This window comes from Carassius carassius, chromosome 29 (genome assembly GCF_963082965.1).
Source record: "Carassius carassius chromosome 29, fCarCar2.1, whole genome shotgun sequence".
Classification (NCBI taxonomy): domain Eukaryota; kingdom Metazoa; phylum Chordata; class Actinopteri; order Cypriniformes; family Cyprinidae; genus Carassius; species Carassius carassius.
This window is the reverse complement of record NC_081783.1, coordinates 27,500,407-27,523,390: the sequence shown is the minus strand read 5'-3', so window position 1 is coordinate 27,523,390 and position 22,984 is coordinate 27,500,407. Positions and strand designations below refer to the sequence as shown.

The following is a 22,984-nucleotide window of genomic DNA, read 5'->3' as shown; positions in this document are numbered from 1 at the left end:
CCTGAATTTTGAAAAGACAAACAAACCATGAATCCAGCCGTTGCTGTGGTTTATTCTAACCATGGTAAACAAAGACAGAATAAAGTGGCATAGTCCAGATGATGACGTCCATTTGATTAAGTAAGGCTGAAAAGTAGGTTGTGGTTTCTGTTCTCACTAAATGTAGTGAAAATACACTTCTGTTGCCATGTCAACTTGTGGCAACGACGCATCACACGTTTGACATGTAGCTTGCTTTCATGTGGAACAATCCTGTGTTACCAGTACAACCAGATCTTAGAGCATGGTCAAAACACTGACAGGAAACGCTACAGCAGTGTTCAGAGGGAACGCTTGACAAGACGTAAACAACACGTTTCCAGCGTAATCTTCAAAACAATAAAAGGTTAACCATTAAACATTATGGACTGAAATAAAAGTACAGTTAAGCCACAAAGTGCCTTTACAGACACGGAAATAAACAAAAAACTTTCCTTCAAGAGTCTTTTAGTTAAAAAAAGAAGACAATCATGATTTCCCTTCAATCAAACAATCAAAATAAAATACAGGTCTACAACCAGAATGACATCAGAGTGCAAGATGTAACATAGAAAGACAATCTGGGAATAAGCATTCCTTAATTAAACCCAAATAAGACCAGCATCCACCTCTTTTAAAACATTCAGGTTCATCTCATGAAATACGTACAGCTCACAGTCCACCACCAAATCAAAAGAAATATGAAATCGATCTGATTTTAGAAACATTGCAATTATTTGGATTGTGACATTTTCATGATAATTAAACACATTTAACCCCAAACTGTCATTACCATAATGTATCTGGATATAATTCTCAATGATAATTCCCATTAGTGTAATAGAATACTGTAAAAATACAGTAAAATCATTTAAATCTGCACATATTAAAGGCAAAAAAGAAAACGGCAAACACTAGCTTGATTAGAAAACTCACTTTAAATAATACATAGTTATTATGTAATGAATCGGGAGAAATGGGTTTAACTGTCATGCGAAGAAATCACGATGCAAAAATATTATTTTTGTAAATTTCATTTTGAGGCACAATATGACCCCAAAAATCGAACAAGACATGGTCTTTGACAGGTTTCACGAGGTTTAACCAGGACCAGGTAGAAAGCTCAGCTCATATGAAGGCACACTGAATTAATTCAATGATTATTTCTCTTTAAGGGGAATTCTATTAAAACTCTTTCACTATAACCGATCAAAGTGACACTACACCTTGTATGTAACAATATACACGTACACATCTCAGTCATATGTATTTAAACAAGGAAACCCTGGCGTCCTTCCAATGAGCAAGACAGGTTCTTTCCACATCAGTTCTTTGAAAGTTATGGGTGAATTAATATGAGAGCGAAGTAAGGAAACCACCTAAATGCCCCAAATGAAATCCCTGTAATACACTGTATTAAATGTTTAGAGATGAAAACCAGTCTAACCAAATGAGCCCACAGAGAATTGAACTGGCACGACTATGTTTTCCAGTTAGTGTGGGTCATAATAACAGGGTGTAATGACGGTTGTGCAGAGGTTTGGCTGGGATAAATAAAAGGCATGGTAAGTAGATATGAGTACTCATGACATTTTCCCAATCTGGATTTTCTTCCAGGCTTCAGAGGCCGTGAATATGCAGGAGTCGATGATGCCTGCCACTGTGAACGTCCCGCCGATGATAGCGCAAATCTGATCGAGACAAGAGTCAATATACATATCATTAGGGAGAGATAGAGACAGAAAGAGAAAGAGAAAGCTATACATACAGAGGCTGACTCACAGTAGTGATGAAGCGATAGAACGGCTGTCTCCTCTCTGTGTATTTCACTGTGATTGGACTCAAGTCATAGCGAAACCATATCGCCGGGATGATGCGTCCCGTATGGCTATATGCCACATACTCCTAGAAAACAACCCAACAATTGAACTTTTGGTCACACTTTAGTTTGGGGTCCAATTCTTACTATTAATTAACTATTAACTATGAATAAACTCCTAATTTGCTGCTTATTAATAGTAAGGTAGTTGTTTAGTGTAGGTATGGGATCGGCTTGTAAGTGATCTAAAATAGAGTCATGCAGCATAAGACTAATATGCTAAAATGCTAGTAATTTGCATGCCAATAAGCAACTAGTCTATAGAGAGAATTGGTCCCTGAACGAGCTTATTCCATTTTCATGTGTAATAAAAGATCAACTCTGTGCGTTCAAAACGACTTTTGGATGAATTAATAAATAAATATTCAACTGTTTGAAGAAATCCCTATAGTAAAAGCACTGTTGCACCCCTCTTAAGCAAACATACTTTAGGTTATGTGTATATATTCAGATTTTCTTTTGTAGGACTATTGTATAAGATTTCAGAAATCAATTTCACGAATGAAGGTTTGACTCTACACTCATACTTTGAGGACTTTTAACACCCTCTGAATAAGAACAACCTGACTACATATTAACTCCTAGCACATGGCCTTCTGTTCACATACACACATAATGAATGCCAGCTGTCACTGCAAACGTCCTCTAAGTGTCTTTAGAGGTGATAGATGGTACTTAATAATAGACAGACACAATTCATTCAGTATCTGTGGTAATTACAAGCTGATTTAAGAGCAATCAGCAAAGCGCATTCATATATTTAGACTCGCAATTTCTCAGTAACGTGGCTGTGTGTGTCTCAGATTACCTTGTTAGCCACGGTGTACTGGTAGGAAAATCTCTGCTTCCCTCCCAGGTCCTCATAAACTGTAGGGACGATCTTAAGAATGTAATCGTGAGATGCTAAAGCTGAAGAAAAAGAAACACATAGCTTTATTTCTCCAGAAATTATTATACACTGATACAGATAAACAAACAGGATGGTGGCTTATTTCATTTGAGTGACGTAGTTCTTTCTCTTGTTACTATGATCTATTTATGTGCGGTTTTGTAATACAATCTGTGTGACTTGTGTTCGGTTGAACTTTTTATAAGCATTGAGTCCACAAAATAACAAGCGTAAACAGTTATGCAGCAATAACAGTCCTGCTCACACTTAAAGGTTTGAACAAACTTTTACAGTAACTTCAAGTATTACATTTGCATGTTATGTCCCCCCTACTAAGGACATGTATGATACTCAAAAAACATGGCTTAAAGGATAAGTTCACTTCTGAATTAAAATTTTCATTCAGTTTTCTTACCCACATGTCATCCAAGATGTTCATGTTTTTCTTTCTTAAGAAATTAAGGTTTTTGAGGAAAACATTTCAGGGGTTTTCTCTATATAGTGGACTTCAGTGGGGCTCACTGGGTTGAAGGTCCAAATTGCAAGCTTCAATGGGCTCTACTTTATCCCAGCCGAGGAAGAAGGGTCTTGTCTAGCGATTGGTCATTTTCTTAAAAAAAAAAAAAAAAAAAAAAAGTTTATATACTTTTTAACCTCAAACTCTTGTCTGGTCTATGCTCTGTGCATTCCAGTTCATTTTCTCCTCCAACTTCAAAATCATTTTAAATTACCCGACATCGCTTTTACAGTGTTTTTTTTTTTTGTAAAAGGCATTTGATCTTCTTTGCATGTTCACTTTGTAAACACTGGGTCGGTATATCTGCAGCGATGTAAGATGATTTTGAAGCTGGATGAGAAAATGACATGGGAGTTTTTCGACCTACCCTTAATGTTTCGAATGGAACTGCACAGAATACGCATGCACATTGCAGAGCTACACTACAAAATAAAGATCATTTCACTAGATAAGACCCTTCTTCCTCGGCTGGGATCGTGTAGAGCCCTTTGAAGCTGCAATTTGGACCTTCACCCAGTGAACCCCACTGAAGTCCATTATATAGAGAAAACCCCTGAATTTTTTTCCTCAAAAACCTTATGATACATACATGCTACGAACTGCTAGGAACTGATGGTGGTCATATAAGTACGATTTAAACCATGCTAATGCACTTCCATTAATGCCAACAAAGTGTTCAAGTCTATGCAAAAGAATGTTGTGGTCAATTGTGTCAAACGCAGCACTAAGATCCAATAAAACTAATAGAGAGATACACCCACGATCAGATGATAAGAGCAGATCATTTGTAACTCTAAGGAGAGCAGTCTCAGTACTATGATATGGTCTAAATCCTGACTGGAAATCCTCACATATACCATTTTTCTCTAAGAAGGAATATAATTGTGAGGATACCACCTTTTCTAGTATCTTGGACAGAAAAGGGAGATTCGAGATTGGTCTATAATTAACTAGTTCTTTGGGGTCAAGTTGTGGTTTTTTGATGAGAGGCTTAATAACAGCCAGTTTGAAGGTTTTGGGGACATATCCTAATGACAATGAGGAATTAATAATAGTCAGAAGAGGATCTATGACTTCTGGAAGCACCTCTTTTAGGAGCTTAGATGGTATAGGGTCTAACATACATGTTGTTGGTTTAGATGATTTAACAAGTTTATACAATTCTTCCTCTCCTATGGTAGAGAATGAGTGGAACTGTTCCTTTAGGGGGTCTATAGTGCACTGTCTGACGTGATACTGTAGCTGACGGCTGAATGGTTGCAATTGTATCGCTAATAGTATCGATTTTAGAAGTAAAGTAGTTCATAAAGTCATTACTGCTGTGGTGTTGGGAAATGTCAACACTTGTTGAGGCTTTTTTTACGTTAATTTAGCCACTGTATTGAATAAATACCTGGGGTTATGTTTGTTTTCTTCTAAAAGAGAAAAAAAAGTAATCGGATCTAGCAGTTTTTAATGCTTTTCTGTAGGATAGGTTACTTTCCCGCCAAGCAATAGGAAATACCTCTAGTTTTGTTTTCCTCCAGCTGCGCTCCATTTTTTGGGCTGCTCTCTTTAGGGTGCGAGTATGCTCATTATACCATGGTGTCAAACTGTTTTCCTTAACCTTCCTTAAGCGTAAAGGAGCAACTTTATTTAAAGTGCTAGAAAAGAGAGAGTCCATAGTTTCTGTTACATCATCAAGTTGTTCTGAGGTTTTGGATATGCTAAGGAATTTGGATACATCAGGAAGATAACTTAAAAAGCAGTCTTTTGTGTTGTCTAACACCAATAGAGTTCAGAATGTCTATAAATGCTGATTCCAATGCATCTTTTTCATTATCAACATGGATATTAAAATCACCAACTATTAAAACTTTATCTGCAGCCAGAACTAACTCGGATGTAAAATCACCAAACTCTTTAATAAAGTCTGTATGGTGCCCTGGTGGCCTGTATACAGTAGCCAGTACAAACATAACAGGGGATTTATCATTAACATTTGTTTCTTTGGATAATGTTATATGAAGCACCATTACTTCAAACGAGTTATACTTGAAGCCTGCTCTCTGAGAAATCCTGAAAACGTTGTTATAAATTGAAGCAACACCTCCACCTTTGCCTTTTAGACGCGGCTCATGTTTATAACAGTAATCTTGGGGGGTGGACTCATTTAAAATAATGTAATCATCAGGTTTTAGCCAGGTTTCTGTCAAACAGAGTACATCTATATTATGATCAGTTATCATATTATTTACAAAAAGTGTTTTCGTAGAAAGGGATCTGATATTCAATAAGCCAAGCTTTAACATTTGTTTATCCATATTGCATCTGTTTTTTATTTGTTGAACCTCAATTAAATTGTTAATCTTAACTTGGTTTGGACGTTTTTTGTATTTTCTAGTTCGGGGAACAGACACAGTCTCTATAGTGTGATACCTAGGTGAAAAAGTCTTTATGTGCTGAGAATTAACTGACCTCTGTGACGGGAGGCAGCTAGCAGACGGTCGGTTTAGCCAGTCTGTCTGCTTCCTGACCTGGGCCCCAGTTAGTCAAGTATAAACACTAAGACTATTTGCCATATTTCTAGAGAGAAGAGTGGCACCACCCCAGGAGGGATGAAGACCATCTCTTTTAAACAGGTCAGTATAGGACTAAATCAACAGATTTGATAAATGTTTTGGTACTACAGTTAAAGGGATTCTTCACCCCAAAATGAAAATTTTGTTATTAATCACTTGCCCCATGAGGCTTGTTACTGTCCCATTGAGTGCCAGGTAAATTACACTGTCAATGTCCAGAAAAGTATGAAAGACATCATCAGAATATTCCATCTGCCATCAGTGGTTCAACCGTAACGTTATGAAGCGACGAGAATACTTTTTGTATGCAAAGAAAACAAAAATAATGACTTTATTCAAGAGTGTATGCTGTCTGCGTTCAGCTCATAACCTCCAAAATGGAGCTTTGGTAGAGAGAAACGAATTATTGAATAAAGTCGATTTCATCCGAAATATCTTAAATTGTGTTCCAAAGGTGAATGAAGCTTAAGCTTTTACAGGTTTGGAACGACATGGGTTTAAGTAATTAATGACAAAATTTTCATTTTGGGGTGGAGTATCCCTTTAAGGTCTGTTCACACCAAGGATGATAACTTTAACTATATGGTAATAATTATCATTCTACTTCTATGAGAATAGCACAGTCCACACTACAGCACAGAGGATCAATATCGTTGGAATCACTTTCAGAATTTTTTTTTTTCAGCTGATGAATCAAAAACATTGGTAGCCAATTAGAATCCACTCAACCTTAAAGAGATTGAGTATTCGGATTGTCTCTCTAATCCTGCCTTGTCAGATAGAAGATTTATTGCCATTTATACAGTCACGGGAGTTTGCAGGGGTCTTCTATATGATATCATTTCCTTTTTTATGTTTTGATTGCACCACATGACTTTTATTTGGCAGACAAAAGTTTTTCAAATATTGCCAAGCAGTGAAGCAGTTCCGTTATATTATTTATTATACAATTATACAATTATACAATACAATACGTTATACAATTCCTCAGATATTAAAAGCAGGGAATGTGTCTTATCAGTTATATCCATTGCTTCTTCAATCTAAGTCTGCATTCAATGACGACACAAACCAGGATGAAGATGAGGAAGCCGACTCTGAAAGAAAAGCAAGCAATTCGGATGCTAAAAGAAAAGAGGAAGTCAATAAGAACTATAGGACAAACAAAGGGCTTGGAGAAATCAAGAGTTTGGAAACTACCGGCGACATCAGCAACCAACGACGACCTGATCGGCTGAGAAAAACAACAGTAGTTGATAACAGACAAATCATAAAAGCTGTGAAAATGGACCCTAAAATACATGTCTGTTAAATCACCAACAACCTCCAGAAAGCTGGGGTGATGCTCTGTCAATCTACAGTCCACAGGAGAATTTGACACAGAATTACAGAAGCTACACAGCAAGATGCAAACCTCTGATCAGCACCAAAAATAGAAAGGCAAGGTTCTTCACAAATGTGAGCCAGTAGAGTTGATGGACTGATGAGACAAAGATGAACCTTTATCTAAGGTGATGGGAAACCAAAAGAAAAAAAAAAAAGGAACTGTAAATGATCCTAAGCATACAACCTCATTTGTAAAACATGGTGGAGGTGGTGTCATGGGCATGCATGGCTGTCTCTAGAACAGGACCTCTTCATTTTAATGATGACTTAATGTATGATGGCAGTAGCAGAATGAATTTGGAAGGGTACAAAATCATCTTGGCTACCAATATTCAAGAAAATGCTACCAAACTCATTAGAAAGCACTTCATATTGGATCAGGACAATGACCCAAAACACCCTGCCAGTTCAGTCAAGGACTTTATCAGGAACATTAATTTAACTGACTGAAGAGGAGACTAAAGACAGAAACTCCCCAAAACAAGCAACAGTTGGAATTGGCTGCATTAAAGGCTGGGGAAAAGCCTTTCAAAGCATAAGACCAAGAGTCTGGTGAGGTCTATGGGCTGCAGACTCATTGCTCTGATTGCATGCAAGGGATCTGCAACTAATTATTAGCTTTTAATCTTTTACATCTGCCTTAAATTCAACTGTTCTAATACTTATGCTCACATCAAATAGTGGGATGAAATCTAAAAGTGCTGTCCTTTTTATTTGGTAAAACATATATGTGTATCGAAAGACCTAATAATAAAATGTGACATTCTGTAGTTGTCGCATATTCATCTTTTAATCATATTTGCAAATGTCTTGACTCCACAGCAGAGAAAGCAATTTTGTCTTTACTGTTCCAATACTTATGGAGGACACTGTGTGTGTGTGTGTGTATATATATATATATATATATATATATATATATATACACACACACACAAATACTTTTGTTACATTTCCTTTGCTTATGTACGCTATAGTGTAAGCGGCAAAAAATGAAGAAAGGTCACAAAGACACATACCATTTGACTCAAGTCTGCTGGCTCCACCCAATGCATTGAAAGCCCCCTGGACATTTTGCACCTGCAATTGCGTGGTATGACAATGATTTCTACATGTTTATTTTACATTTCTATATTTCTTAATGACTGCATATGGACTACCGACCTGTAGCTTCTCCCCAAAGGCGAGTTTGTGGATGATGTGGGTCATATCAGGGCTCTGAGGCTGAGCAGTCGCACTGTGTGTAGACACATGAAAGTTTCCTGGAACCTACAGAAAACAGAAAAAAGGCAACACCATCATCATACAGGCAAAGACACCAGATAGTACAATCTCCTTTCACTTGACAGAAGGCTTTTCATTTGAAGACAGAAGTATAGCAGAAGTATACTTCCGATAGCTTCTAGTCTTGAAGAAACATTTAACTCCCAACGAGCAGAAAAGAATGCAACTAACGTCAAGCATTTCTTACTTTATTAATACTGAACTCCCCTTCAAAGCGGCACCCGTGATCATTGTTTAGAGGCACTTTCATTGAATTCTCTATGTGGCCCACTTCATGCCGCCCCATCTCATCCTGGATGTCCAAACCCACCACTATGTATGTACAAAAATATAGACACAACAGAAAATAGAAACATTCAGACAAAAGGTGAGGACACAGAGATTGAAACATTTTCAGTTACATTGTATAAAAAGACACTTTTCAAGAACAATAAAAAAAAAATAATAATAATAATAGCCTAATAAATAAATACATAATCATTTTCTTAACTGTTCTTGAAGTTTTTTGGAGCTTGTCAGACTAACTGGCAAAGTAATTGTTTTTTTTTTTTTGTTTTTTTTTTTGTTTTGTGAACTATCCCAAATCTTCATATGCAACATGTTCATGAGTTCAGCAGAATCATTACACAACTGTTTATATGACTTTTCACAGCTAAGGAATAAAAAACCTCAGTAGTGTGACGTAGCACTGATATGAGCATGTTGTCATGTTGTCCGATGCTATTTTAAGGCTGTCTCTCTTTACCCTTGTGAAGACAGGTATAATTACTATTCATGTTCTCAAAAGTACAAAAAAATAAAGGCCGTCCAGAAAATGAATGGTGGAATGATTCCATTAAACTCCTTCCAGTGTTTGACTATTTCCACTGAGCTAAACTTCTGACGTTGCTCTGGTAATTTATTAGTTTGGACAGTTAAAGCCTTAAACGACTACATCTTTTTTTTTTCTTCCTTAAACTTCAAACATACAATCTCCACTCATTATAGAGTAAATGTGTGAATGGAAACACTAAATTGCCTTTTTAAGCACAATCTGTACACAAAGTCTTGCAACGCTTTCTTAGCACATGAAGGAAAAAGCATCCTCATTTTCCACATAAGCACACAAGTGTCGAAAGTCACGTTGCTACTTCAAGGGAACAATGTGTATGCCTCTAGAAATAATTAATCTAGCACGGTAAGAGCAACAACATGGAAAGTAAAGTCCACAAGTACTTTTGTTCAAAAAAAAAGTTTTGTTAAAAATCCTTTCCAAGGATAACTTGTGGCATGTCATATAGCTTGTATCAATTATCGGTTATTTTGGAACAAATGTTAATGTTTAATGATTACGGATTCATTCGCAACATGTACTATTGTTCCTCTCATTATTCTAACCAATTAGACATTTCTTCTGGTACACTCTTAAAAATAAAAGGTGCTTAAAGCACACATCAAGGTTCTTTTGAAAGCCACATTTCTAGCATTTGTAAAACTGCATTGTTTCCATCACAAAAATATATCTAAATTACGGCCTATGCTCTCAATGTCAAATGCAGAAATGTTAATTCATGTGTTTATGACCACAAGGTTAGATTATTGTAATGCTTTATTGGGTGGTTGTTCTGCACGCTTAGTAAACAAACTACAGCTAGTCCAAAATGCAGCAGCAAGAGTTCTTACTAGAACCAGGAAGTATGACCATATTAGCCAGGTCCTGTCAACACTGCACTGGCTCCCTATCAAACATCGTATAGATTTTAAAATATTGCTTATTACTTATAAAGCCCTGAATGGTTTAACACCTCAGTATTTGAATGAGCTCTTGTTACATTAAATTCCTCCATGTCTGGTGCGTTCTCAAAACTCTAACCTAACCTAACATTGTTCGGGAGGCAGACACACTCTTGCAGTTTAAATCTAGATTAAAGACCCATCTCTTTAACATGGCTTACACATTACACACTTATACACTTTTAATATCCTGCATTAATTAAATAAACTGGAACCAGGAACACTTCCCATAACATCCAATGTACTTGCTACATCATTAGAAGAATGGCATCTACGCTAATATTAGTCTGTTTCTCTCTTATTCCGAGGTCACAGTAGCCACCAGATCCAGTCTGTGGACACACTATTTTCCTATTTAATGCTGTTTGGTTGCTTTGTCACAATCTGTATAGTTAAAAGTGATAGAAAGATAAGGGTGACTTGACTTGACTTAAAAGGTTCTTCACATTGATGCCACAAAGAACCATTCAGTCAAAAGTTCTTTATAGAACCATCCCTTTCTTACTTTTTTGTAAACTGAAGAAACTTATTTCAACACAAAGAACCTTTTGTGAAACAGAAAGGTTCTTCAGATTTTAAAGGATCTTTATGGAACCATTTAGACAGAAATGTTCTTCTATGGCATCGTGAAGCTCCTTTATTTTTAAGATAATAGATAATAAAATGAGAATAAACTAAAAAGCCCACTTATTTGCATTGAAGTAATAACACCAGTCCTATTTAGAGGCCAGAACTTCAGCGAGACTTACATCTGACTTCAGAGGGCCAGCATTAACCACCTAGCAACCAACCACAACACCTTAGAAACCTCTCAAGAATACATTACGTTTATCAGTCCTCTAAGAACCACCCTTAGCATCATGGAGGCAACTTTTTCAAAGGAAATAGCCACCCGCGTTCTTCAGAAAAGGTAAAACTTGACATCTACTGGTACTTCCAATAGTTGTTTGAAAACAGTACATTAAATGAGGTCATTACTGAGATCACAGAGAGGCTTGACTCAATGACTCATAACAAAATCTGAAAAATTTGGGTTTCAGTCAGAAGGGCCTCATTTAAAAGAAAATGTGTCTTCCATAATAGGCATAACCTCTCATTTCTCACCAATGAGAACTGCCCAAGATGTTGTTCTGAACATAGTTTGGGCTCTGTGTAATGTGTGTGAAACACCCAGTTGCAAATGTCTTTGCAAACATTTGTGGATCTGCCCGAAAATGACATCAGAGGTGACCACAATTCCTCTGAGGGTACTGGCATTTATGAACACTTTAAGTCACTTTCCAAACGAATTTAAACTTTTTTTTTTTGGTCAAAAAACAGCAAATGATACTGGTTATGCTTCGCAAATCTCATCACTGGACCGATCATTCAATGATCCTAATTAGTGCTTGGTGATGCATCTAAAGATCTCAATAGTTTTAGCAGTTTATTCAAACAAAACCTTCAAAATATTTAATAACTATTTAGATTAGATTCAACTTTATTGTAATTGCACATGTAAGGTACAAGGCAACGAAATGCAGTTAGCATCTAGCCAGAAGTGCAATAAGCACAGAATATACAGGGTCTACATTTACATATTGAATCCATTTAAACTACAGTAACAATCTGCATACAATCAATTAACACATTTTTCACTAAATAGACATAATGAAGATTTTCACCGTTTTCAGTTATATGTTTCCTCATTTTATCTCACTAGCAAAGTCATTTGATGCACTGCCCAGCCTTAATCTAAATAACTAGTGATCAACTATTGTCACAAAATTCCAATGGTGACTTAATAGTTGATCCATCCATCCATCCATCCATCTTCTTCCGCTTATCCGGGGCCGGGTCGCGGGGGCAGCAGTCTAAGCAGAGAACCCCAGACTTCCCTCTCCCTAGACACTTCCTCCAGCTCTTCTGGGGGGACACCGAGGCGTTCCCAGGCCAGCCGGGAGACATAGTCTCTCCAGTGTGTCCTAGGTCTTCCCCGGGGTCTCCTCCCAGTGGGACGCGCCCAGAACACCTTCCCGGGAAGGCGTCCAGGAGGCATCCGGAACAGATGCCCGAGCCACCTCAGCTGACCCCTCTCTATGTGGAGGAGCAGCGGCTCTACTCTGAGCTCCTCCCGGGTGACTGAGCTTCTCACCCTATCTCTAAGGGGTCGCCCAGCCACCCTGCGGAGAAAGCTCATTTTGGCCGCCTGTATCCGGGATCTTGTCCTTTCGGTCATGACCATAGGTGAGAGTAGGAACGTAGATTGACCGGTAAATCGAGAGTTTTGCCTTGCGGCTCAGCTCTTTCTTCACCACGACAGACCGGTACATCGACCGCATTACTGCAGAATAGTTGATCACTAGTTAAATAGGGCATGTGACTGATTCATTTACGCAAACATGACATATCAGGTATTATTTGGCAAACACTTGGCAAACTATATTGGCAAACTATTATTTGGCAAACTATATTTTCTCATACACTTGCTCATGTATGACCAAACATTTTCCCGGTGAGTTTCAAAAGATTGGGTTTGACTGACGGATAGGTCTATTCGAATCCTTCTGTGAAAAAGCACACACAATATGTCTCAAACTGAGACTTTCAGTGATGGTAAACTGTGTGGGAGGTCACCATCGTTTCCTATCATAATGTACGTCAGGAGCTCTGCTAGATGAATTAAGATCCCATACTAACAGTAATGTCACTGTTAACACTCATAACATGTCAACAAAGGATGATGTGATACACATGTGGATGGAAAAAAAACAATTCAGAAGAGCGTTTATGTATTTTATGTTTATACTCACAATCACAGTGTAAGTTTGGCAAACTGATGTTTAAACTCACATCTATCTTCCCCCCACTGTCCTTATCGGGGTCATCTACATACAGTTCATTTACTCTGTAAACACACACACACACACACAAATATGAAAACGCAAACTTTAAATACTGACAAGCAATAGACATTTGTAAAGGTCATCTTCTAAAAATTATGCAAGCCTGACAGTAAAATGACAAAACTGCAGAGAGTGTAATTTTCGTTTCCTCACTTCCCCCGGTGAACACAAATTGACTACGTCCTGTGTGAAACTAATCCGTCACTAAAGTGTAATTGCATTCAGATCTTGATTGCTGATCAAAAAAACACCCCAAAATACCATTTTAAACAAAACTGGAAAATGTTTACCAATTATAAAATTGTCATATGGTCTACTCACTGCACTAAAATCAATGTACACTAATATAATTTTGGATAAAAAAATATCCTGACCTGTTCTTGAGGTTGTATTTATGATACCATCAGATTTTAAACTAGACTTTTTTCCTATCATTATGATCTTTGGACTATTGGACCACTTAAACATTTTTGATTATAAACCAATTATTTGACAATTAATTTTAATTCAGAAATGAGAGACATACAACATAACATGCTTGTATATTATTAAGTCATTGTCTGTGTGCATTGAATTAAATGTTTTATTTCTTTTTTTATTTAATACTATGTTTGATGTCTTCATGAGAACAACATTCATACGTACATTTCTGTAGCGATGAATCCCGTCAGTTCGGAGAGAAAGAGGAACAACATGAAGACACAGCAGCATATTGAAACTGAGGGGATAAGAAAAGGTCGTGAAAACATTAGTGAGCTGTTTGTGTAACAAAACCGGAGTAATACTGTACGAAGATATTTTCAAAGTAACATTTTAAGTCAGTGTTTGCTGAAAGGAACTCATTTTCAGAAATTTTCCTTTTTGGTAGCAGTGATTTCATTTCTTTAAATTATGCCTGACTATGCAAAATGATTACAACATGTCAAACATATATTAAAAGTCAAAGGGCCATTACATAAGGATGTTCAGGCAAATAAATGTGTTCAAAAGTACGTAATCGTTACCAAGTTAAACATGTGACCAAATGAGTCAAACTGAGAGGCTGTCTGCAGAGCTAGTGCATATTTACATAGAGACGGTCTCCAGTGACACTGTGGTCATGTGACTTTGTGGCTGACATGTCATACTCTTGAGTCTGGTTTTTTTCCAGTTTACTTGGCTAATGTTTAGCTTTAACACAAACAATAAGGCGTGTCGCTATGACACATAGCTCACTGATTCGGGTTCAATATGGGTTATATCACTTATTCCACTTTAATGAAGATAATACCGGGAAAGAATTATTAACACTTCGATGATATTATTATTACGTGTAAATGATTGCTTTTTCTTTTGGTTAACTGTATTCATATATTTATAACTACTGAAAAGCTCTAAAAAGAGTTGAGTAAATCAGATGACATTATATTCTTTGAAAACAGGAAGGATTCAATCATACAAATGACGCTATCTTCACTGATACTGATTTTAGCTTATATCTTTTTGTCAACTCAACAGAAAGGCAGAAACGTTGATTAAATGAAACAGATGCCATTATGTTTGTAGATCATTGATTTTTGTTTTGCTCATCGGTTTCATACAGAAAGACTTTAAAAATGACAAAAAGAATATCAGATTAACAGATTATCTTCATCTATTTTTGATTTTTTTTCTGTTGACTATAAGGAACTATTTTGTTAACTATAAGGAAAAACTTTAAGTCCATAAAATTGAACAGATAATGTTCCTTTAGTAGACGTTCATCCTGAATGCATCTTAAAGGGACAGCTCACTATTTACTTACTCTCAAGTTGTTCCAAACCTGTAGGAATTTCTTTGTTCTGCTGAACACAATAGAAGATATTTAATAGTATATATATTTTCAATATCTTTGATTAACCATTCTTTCAAATATCTTCCTTAATGATCAACAGAAGAAATAAACATATACAGGTTTAGAACAACTGAGTAAATGATGATAATTAAATTTTTTGGGTGAACTATCCCTTTAATAGAACCCCCCAATTTACAAACAATAGATATTTACTCTGGGTGTGTGAGAAATTCATCACAAAACCAGTTTAGCAACAAAATATGTAGGTTAAGATTAGGGTTGGTCTACACAAGTTCCTGAAAACATGATTAAATGTTAAGTAAATCACTCGAGGCCGAAACAACAATGGAAAGAGTCACAGGAACGAGTGTAGAATGACATAGTCCTACATGAGTCAAACGGCAACACCTAGCATTACAAACATCCATCCTCCCGAATCATGAGGGAAAGATGAGCCATATGAAGTAAGGAAACTAAATCTGACTCAGCAAGCTGGTTTGGAAAAATTTAATTGTGGATCAAAGGAGGAATGCTGATGTGAGCACACAAAAAAAGGAAGCACACAAATAAAGCATCAGAACAGCATCAGGCTGTAAAAATCAGTCCCTGATGAAGCAAGCTATTGGTTGAGGAGTGGATGAAGGTCTATGATGGCAAATTAACTATAAACTTTGGCACTCACTGAAAGCTCCAGTATATGTGGGCTGGGTAAGATCTTTGGGCACTTTCCTGTAGACATCGAACCTGGAAGGAAAAGAAAGAGAAGAAAAAGGTAAATATTGCAGACTCCTGGGAAAGGTTCATGTGAAAGCACATTGTTTCCAGTGCAGTTTATGGATTACAGAGGAGTTTAGGAATGTGAACTATGGGTGTCTGTCCATGAAACACCGGTCCAGACGCAACAGTCAAGAGCGACCCCCACTTCTTGAGTTACACCTCTTCCTCAGCATTCCTGCTTTACAATCACAACCTTCCTCAACAACAAATTTTTCTTCATACAACACAGTGTGGCTGAGTTCAGAGCAAAGGCTGTCAGCATTGACTAAATACACATCACATCAATCACTGAGACCAGAGGGAAGGCAAACAAAGAACTATTTCAAAACTACACACCTAAAAACTATTGCTTAAAAAGGGCCCTTCAAGCTACACTAAATATCAAAATAGTTAGACATCTTTAAAATGAGATGCATTCACTAGCTGTTTTGGTTTTCGCTGTATTACCATCACTTGATTTGATTCCCCTTTAACTTAACTTTAGTGAGGTCTAGCCTGAAACAAGTGAAAAATTCCTACAAACCAAACAAGACAAAACATCTTATTCATATTACGTTTTGCTACTCAAAACAATTTATATTGTTGTAATTATGTTAACATATCTTGTTCAGGAAATCAAGACAAAGATGATAGTGAGTCCCATTAGGAGACAATCAAGGTGATATTTCAAATGAATAATACAATATTTTGAATAAATAAAATGAAGTCAGTTTTTCAGACAATTGAGAATTGGGGCAGAAATAGTTCTTTTCTCTCTCTCTCTCTCTCTCTCTCTCTCTCTATATATATATATATATATGCACACACACCCACACACACACACAGGTGCTGGTTATATAATTAGAATATCATCAAAAAGTTGATTTATTTCACTAATTCCATTCTAAAAGTGAAACGTATATTATATTTATTCATTACACACAGACTGATACATTTCAAATGTTTGTTTCTTTTAATTTTGATGATTATAACTAAGCATGGTTAACAAGTGACTAGCATGTTGCTAGCATGATAAACAAGGGACTAACATGTCATTAGCAAGTCGCTAACATGTTTCTGGCATGTTTCTAGCATGATTAGCAAGTGACTAACATGTTGCTAACATGGTTAGCAATTGACTAGCATGTTGTTAGCATGACTAACAAGTGACTAGCATGTCATTAGCATGATTAGCAAGTTACTAGTATGTCACTAGCATGTTTCCAGCATGATTAACAAGTGACCAGCATGTTGCTAGCATGACTAGCAAGTCACTAGCATACTGTTAGCATGTTTCTGGCATGATGTTACTAGCATGTTGTTACGCCAATCCAGCTAAAACCAGTTGATTGATTCTGTAAAAAAAAAACTGCTAAAAACCAGCTAAGACCAGTCTGGCCTGCTAAAAAAAAAGTGTCCAACCCACTTTAAAGCCAGATTGGGAGACCAGTCTAAGCTGTCAATCAGCTTAGGCCGGCTTTAGCTGTTTGTTCAGAAGGGAGTTGTTAAGCTTTGCTATAGCAATAGACAGATTAAATACACTACAAGTCTTAAAAGCCAATTTAGCAAAACCTCTTTATAGTCTTGAAGAATACCTTTTTTTTGAGAGAGAGAGAGAGAAATATGACTATAAAAATACATATTTTTGATTTGTCTAGACACATTTTTTTTGCAGCTTACTTATTTGATAAGCTTAATTCTTCAGGCAATATGCAGTTTCCCCTGTACTGAAAAACATCTGCACCTGTAATCGAAAGTACACCATGCTCTTAGAATGCTTTAAAAACTAATGGCCCTTTTTTGAATAAAATACAGAACAATGAAGCAATACATGATATTGGCAATTCTATTAGATAAGGAAGAGTTACTATACAACAAATAGTCAAAGTTATGTTTATTAACAGAAAAGAAACAACAATCTTTGTTTGAGATGACACCAATAGAGAAATAAACTCTCCATAAGTCCATAAGTAATATTATACCCTTTAGGAATGCGTCCAATCCCTGACTTTTTAAGGAGCTCTCAGACTGTGGCTGTGTCAGAGTCTTTTGCCCTTTTTCGGCTTTGAAACCTTCACAGCTACATCAGCACACTGGTCCAACCCTTTACGTCGCCTGCCCTCAAAAACACTTACATCTGTGAACATTTGCTGCAGTGAAATGACCCAAGCTGACGCAATGCTGGAGGGGGAGTGGGGCTGACTTCCTGTTAAACCAAACGCCCTGTGTTTCTCTGCTATACCCCTCCTCCCACGACGGGAATCATATAGTTCACTGTGTTCTGACAGAAGAGCTTAGAGGATGTAGAAGGTTACCCCCTTTGTGTGAAACTCAGGAGAAGGACACACTGTTCTTAAACCACTGACATCCCCAGTTGATGTCTTCATACTGTTTAAGACCCGATTTGGTAAGAGAGACTGAAGAATATACCAAAATAGGCCCAAAAAGTAGATTTGATATTGTGTGTCTAATGAAGAAAATGAATAAATAAATAAATATATTTATCATATTCGGCGTTAAAATGCTTTATAGAGCCACTGTACGAGACTGCTCACTTTCTAGACATTTAAATCATACTCATATGACTATAGTTAATTAACCTAACAGGACTTTCATTAACTGTATAGTTTAATATAAATCTGTTTGTGATGTATTCACTCAATCATTTAGAGCTAATGGACTTTCTGGACCAAATACCACAGAAAGGACAATAAATGCTGGTACATGCACTATCCTGAACATCATTGTATGAATTTTTACAAATTAACCACCGGGTAAAAGAGCTACATTTTCTCATTAGATCGGGCTGGATTATCTCAAAAACAGATATCAACTGAAAACAGGGATTTTGAAAATGCACAGAAAAGTCTAAACTCAAACTACAGCTAATAGCAAAGTCTAGCATGCAAAACCTTTTCACTCTTTACTTGTAAAGCAGACAATATGTAAGGAAAAAATGCAAAAACACACATAAGTGTTTTTAGTACGCACACAAAAATGTGGATTGGGCAGAACGGACACAATTTCCAACACGTTGCATAACAGCAGGCACATTTCCACATTTCCTGAGGCTGTTGAAGAGTTCAGTGTTTGGATCTGTCAGATATTTCCTGAATTACTACAGCAACAAACACCCACATCTGCTCTGAAACGTCAGTATAAGCCGAAGGGCTCATATGTGCCAATATAAACAGACACAAAAGTGTATCACAGCGACAAAGGAACATCTTTAGAAAATAATACTGCGCAATTTTTAGTTACTTAAGACCAGAATATTTACAATGTATTCTAACTAAAAGCATTTCACAGACAAATATATATTGTGCCAACACATAAAATAAAAACTAACAATGAAAATTAAAATTATTAAGAATTCCTAAATGGAAAGTTAAAATTGCAGCAAAACATTTCCAGCACACGTCAACTCTTACAATAAATATACAATAAACTCAATTTGAATCCAATCCACACATTAAACTGTAATGATGTCCTCCTCCATAACATCAAACACAGTATTATGATTCATTTTGCAATATCACAATCACATACACAATGCATTATTTTTGTTCTGTCGATGAATGATGGATCAGTTATGGCCTGTGTGGTAAACACAAACAGTACAAACATTCAAGTGCTGTTAAATTTAAGTAATTCATCTGTTCTCAATTCCAGTCCTCGCTGCTCTGCACATTTTGTATGTTTCTCTTACGGCTTCAGACGTTTGTCTTATTCGAGCGTTAGTGCCCTGAGAAGTGAACATCACAGGATATTCAGCCATGATTCCAGTTCGAAACGAACGTATATGTTCCATTCAATATGCATTGAAGTGTGCGAGACATGAATTTAAACTGTATTTATTCACAGAGGTATATGATGTCACATTTGTCCATGTGTCCATGTTGCACAGCGCTAATCCGTGAATAAATGTTCCAAAGTGAAGTAAACTTTAATTTTCAGATTTCCCCTGCTCAGGGAGTAGGGAGCACTGAACACGGTGTAGGGATCATGTCAATGGGAGCACAGTTCATGCACGGAGCTCACTTCTGACGAGTTGATTATCCGAATCATGTGTGTTAACAAAGACGTACAAAATATGCAGAGCAGGGGGTGGCGAGGACTGGAATTGAGAACCACTGGTGCAATTAACAATTTATTTATTATCTTTATTTCTATTATTTATTAGCTGGATAAAAAGCCACAATGATTAACTGTTGAAAATTATTTCATTTTAAGCCATTATTTACAATAATTCCCTATCCAGCTCAAGGTTGTCACACCAAACATCCATGAACTGTTTTTGTTAATCGATTATTATAGATTTTTTTGATTAGATGTAGGTATACAAGCCAGTTGTATAATATTAAAATCAGTTGACTGAAATGAACTGTGGTATAAGTGTGTGTCTCACAGCTGGAGGTTTATGAGTCCTTTCTCAGGCAAACAGCTCATTCTCTGTGTGTTTTTAAAGAGGAAGTGACGTCTGCTATATAAAGAGCTAATAGTTTTATTTCAGGCCTCTTTGTCACTTTCATTGGTTGCATCAGATTAATCTACAGATGAGCTAAAATGAAGCATGATTGGAAACAAGAAAATAAGGTAGTGTTGACGCCTAAGCACATAAGTATTATGTAATAGCACAACACACACAGCCCTAAATACGCACATTCAAAAACGATGGATGCTAAACATTTAAATAGATGGGGGGGGGGATTTTTTAAACGTTACCCTGACCAAAACTTTCAGTGCAAAAGTACTTTTGTTACTTTATTTGGGGAACATATAATAATATATTTCACATCTAATTACACTTTACTAATTTGAAATTAGCATTGCATACCTTTGTGTCATTAAGTTGGATTACATTACAGCTTCTGGGAAAAACACTGTTAAACTAGTAAATTAGCCTACACTTCAGTTTAACACACACCCATTCAAAAGTTTTGAGTCAGTCAATTTTTTTGTAAACAAATGAACACTTTTATTCTGCAAGGATGCATGTAATCAATTAAAAGTTACAGAAACTTAAAATGTCACAAAACATTTCGCTTTCAGATAAAAGCTGTTCTTTTGAACTTTCGATTCATCAAAGAAAACTGAAAAATGCATTATGGCTGATAATAGCAGCACAGATAATAATAATGTGTTTTTTGAGCATCAAATCAGCATATTAAAATGATTTTGAAGGATCATGTGACACTGAATACTGGGGTAATGATGCTGAAGATTTACTTTTTATCACTGCAATTAATTTCAGTTTAAACAAGTTTTTTTTTTTTTTTACTGTTTTTGAGCATACAATAAGTCTTTTTTTTAACGTACACAGCACAAACTTGAATAGTACAAAATTTCTAGAAGATTTCTAGAAATCAGTATTTAATCAATCATTGTTCATCTTGTTTGTCCTCCATAATCAGCTATGCAAGCCGCATAGCACAACACTAACTTTTTTGTCATGGATAATAACAATTACATTAAAAATACAAGTAAAAGCAAGTATTGTGTGCATTCTGATCTACAGAAATGTTTTATTGATTCAGTGTGGATTCAGTATGAATATGTTCTTTCATAGAAATTTACATGGTTTCCAGATAGCAACAGAACTGTGATATATGAATGTCATTTCTACATGTTGTAGGTCCTGTTTTTATTTGCATAACCATGCAGTGTAACCAGTATGAGCAGGAATTTAGCAAAGCAACCATTAATAGAAGTGGACGACTATGCAACACCAAAATTAAATGTCTTATGCGAAACTGACCTAATTCTCGCTTAGAACACAACTTTTTATCTGTGTTTTAGGATGCTACTAAAAATAAGGTGACATGCACATCTACAAATTTTCATCTGCGGCTAAATTAATTGCTCCATGCAGTTTTACCAAGAGCTGTTGACAGCATCCTGCTCGGTTTTTCATTCATATTTATCAAGAACGCAATATTACAGAACATTCAGACAAAAAAAGAAATGGTTGTGTTTTCACAATACATGCTGGGCTCTGTTGTAGTTTTAGGGAATTGCTGGGTCTCTTAAAACCTAATGAGCTGCTTAAACAGCGATGACCGACGCTATATTAGGTAGGGAACATAGCTCACCAGGTTTAGAAACACTTCCATTGTGTCTATGGTGGACGTGTTTGATTCATCCACTAAAGAAAAAAAAAACCACGACCAACTAGCTTCAAACCTCTACTCACCTCCGCACATCGAAGGTCATTGTGTCTGCACGAATAAAATAATGTCAAAAGTATAAAAAATAAACGATACAAGTAGGGGGAAACTCCAGATTGTTCCTTCAATCCTGCCGGCTGTTCAGACCGGATGTGACATCCACTTAGGACGCTTTGCACAATACTATTGGTCGGAGGGGAGCGAGTAGTTTAATTCTGTTTCCGGTTGTGGCATGCAAACTTAAGTTTACTTCGCTGCTTTTGCTTCCGTTTATGTCCAACAGTCTAAAACCATTTCTACAAAAACATCGTAATTCTGTTTCCGGTTGTGGCATGCAAACTTAAGTTTACTTCGCTGCTTTTGCTTCCGTTTATGTCCAACAGTCTAAAACCATTTCTACAAAAACATCGTAATTCTGTTTCCGGTTGTGGCATGCAAACTTAAGTTTACTTCGCTGCTTTTGCTTCCGTTTATGTCCAACAGTCTAAAACCATTTCTACAAAAACATCGTAATTCTGTTTCCGGTTGTGTCAAGCAAACTTAACGCGTTGCCTATGGTGATTCATGTCCAAGTTTATTTCGCTGCTTTTGCTTCCGTTTATGTGGTACAACAGTCTAAAACTACTTCTACAAAAAGAAAAAGAAAAAAAAAAATCCTGTGGCTCTGTCTTGTTCTTCCAGTATCTGTGCCAGTGTAATCTGAGAATAATTCTGCTTAACAGTCTGAAAACTGATCTTTGTTTAACAATAATAAGCTTAGATACTTAGTCAGTTTACATTGTCATGTCTACTGTACATATACAAGTTATTTTTGCAATTGATGTCAAAACTATATGAACTTACGTCCTTGTTCTGTTACAACATATTGTATGTGAGTCGAAACCCAAGTTTCATGCAATATGACAGTGATTATAGACACATGGGTGAAATCAAAAGCAATGCCTTAAAAAGAAGAAATTGTATATTTCAGAATGGGAACAGAGTCCTGACCACAATCAGTATCAAGTAATGTAGGGTTAGGGTTATCCCAAAATTACACACAGGAATGTTTCATTATTC

At 36.5% G+C, this 22,984-nt stretch overlaps 1 protein-coding gene across 1 annotated transcript; it reads right to left on the bottom strand.

Moving 5' to 3' along the window:
- Positions 1 to 32: 32 nt before the first annotated feature.
- Positions 33 to 22,107, bottom strand: ergic1 (endoplasmic reticulum-golgi intermediate compartment 1). Its single transcript, XM_059516479.1, has 10 exons — positions 21,952 to 22,107; positions 15,685 to 15,746; positions 13,835 to 13,907; positions 13,097 to 13,191; positions 8,719 to 8,843; positions 8,412 to 8,516; positions 8,267 to 8,327; positions 2,706 to 2,806; positions 1,801 to 1,923; positions 33 to 1,709 (listed from the first exon to the last, which is right to left on the bottom strand). Exons 1-10 carry the CDS (start codon positions 21,969 to 21,971, stop codon positions 1,602 to 1,604), a joined length of 873 nt encoding a protein of 290 aa, XP_059372462.1. The 5' UTR covers positions 21,972 to 22,107; the 3' UTR covers positions 33 to 1,601.
- Positions 22,108 to 22,984: the final 877 nt, after the last annotated feature.

Coding starts and splice junctions, on each gene's coding strand:
- ergic1 (XM_059516479.1), bottom strand. CDS start 21,971: ATGACCTTCGATGTGCGGAG. Junction 8,844..13,096: donor GCCAAACTTACACTGTGATT/GTGAGTATAAAC, acceptor GTACATACATAG/TGGTGGGTTTGGACATCCAG. Junction 8,328..8,411: donor CCTTTGGGGAGAAGCTACAG/GTCGGTAGTCCA, acceptor ACGCAATTGCAG/GTGCAAAATGTCCAGGGGGC.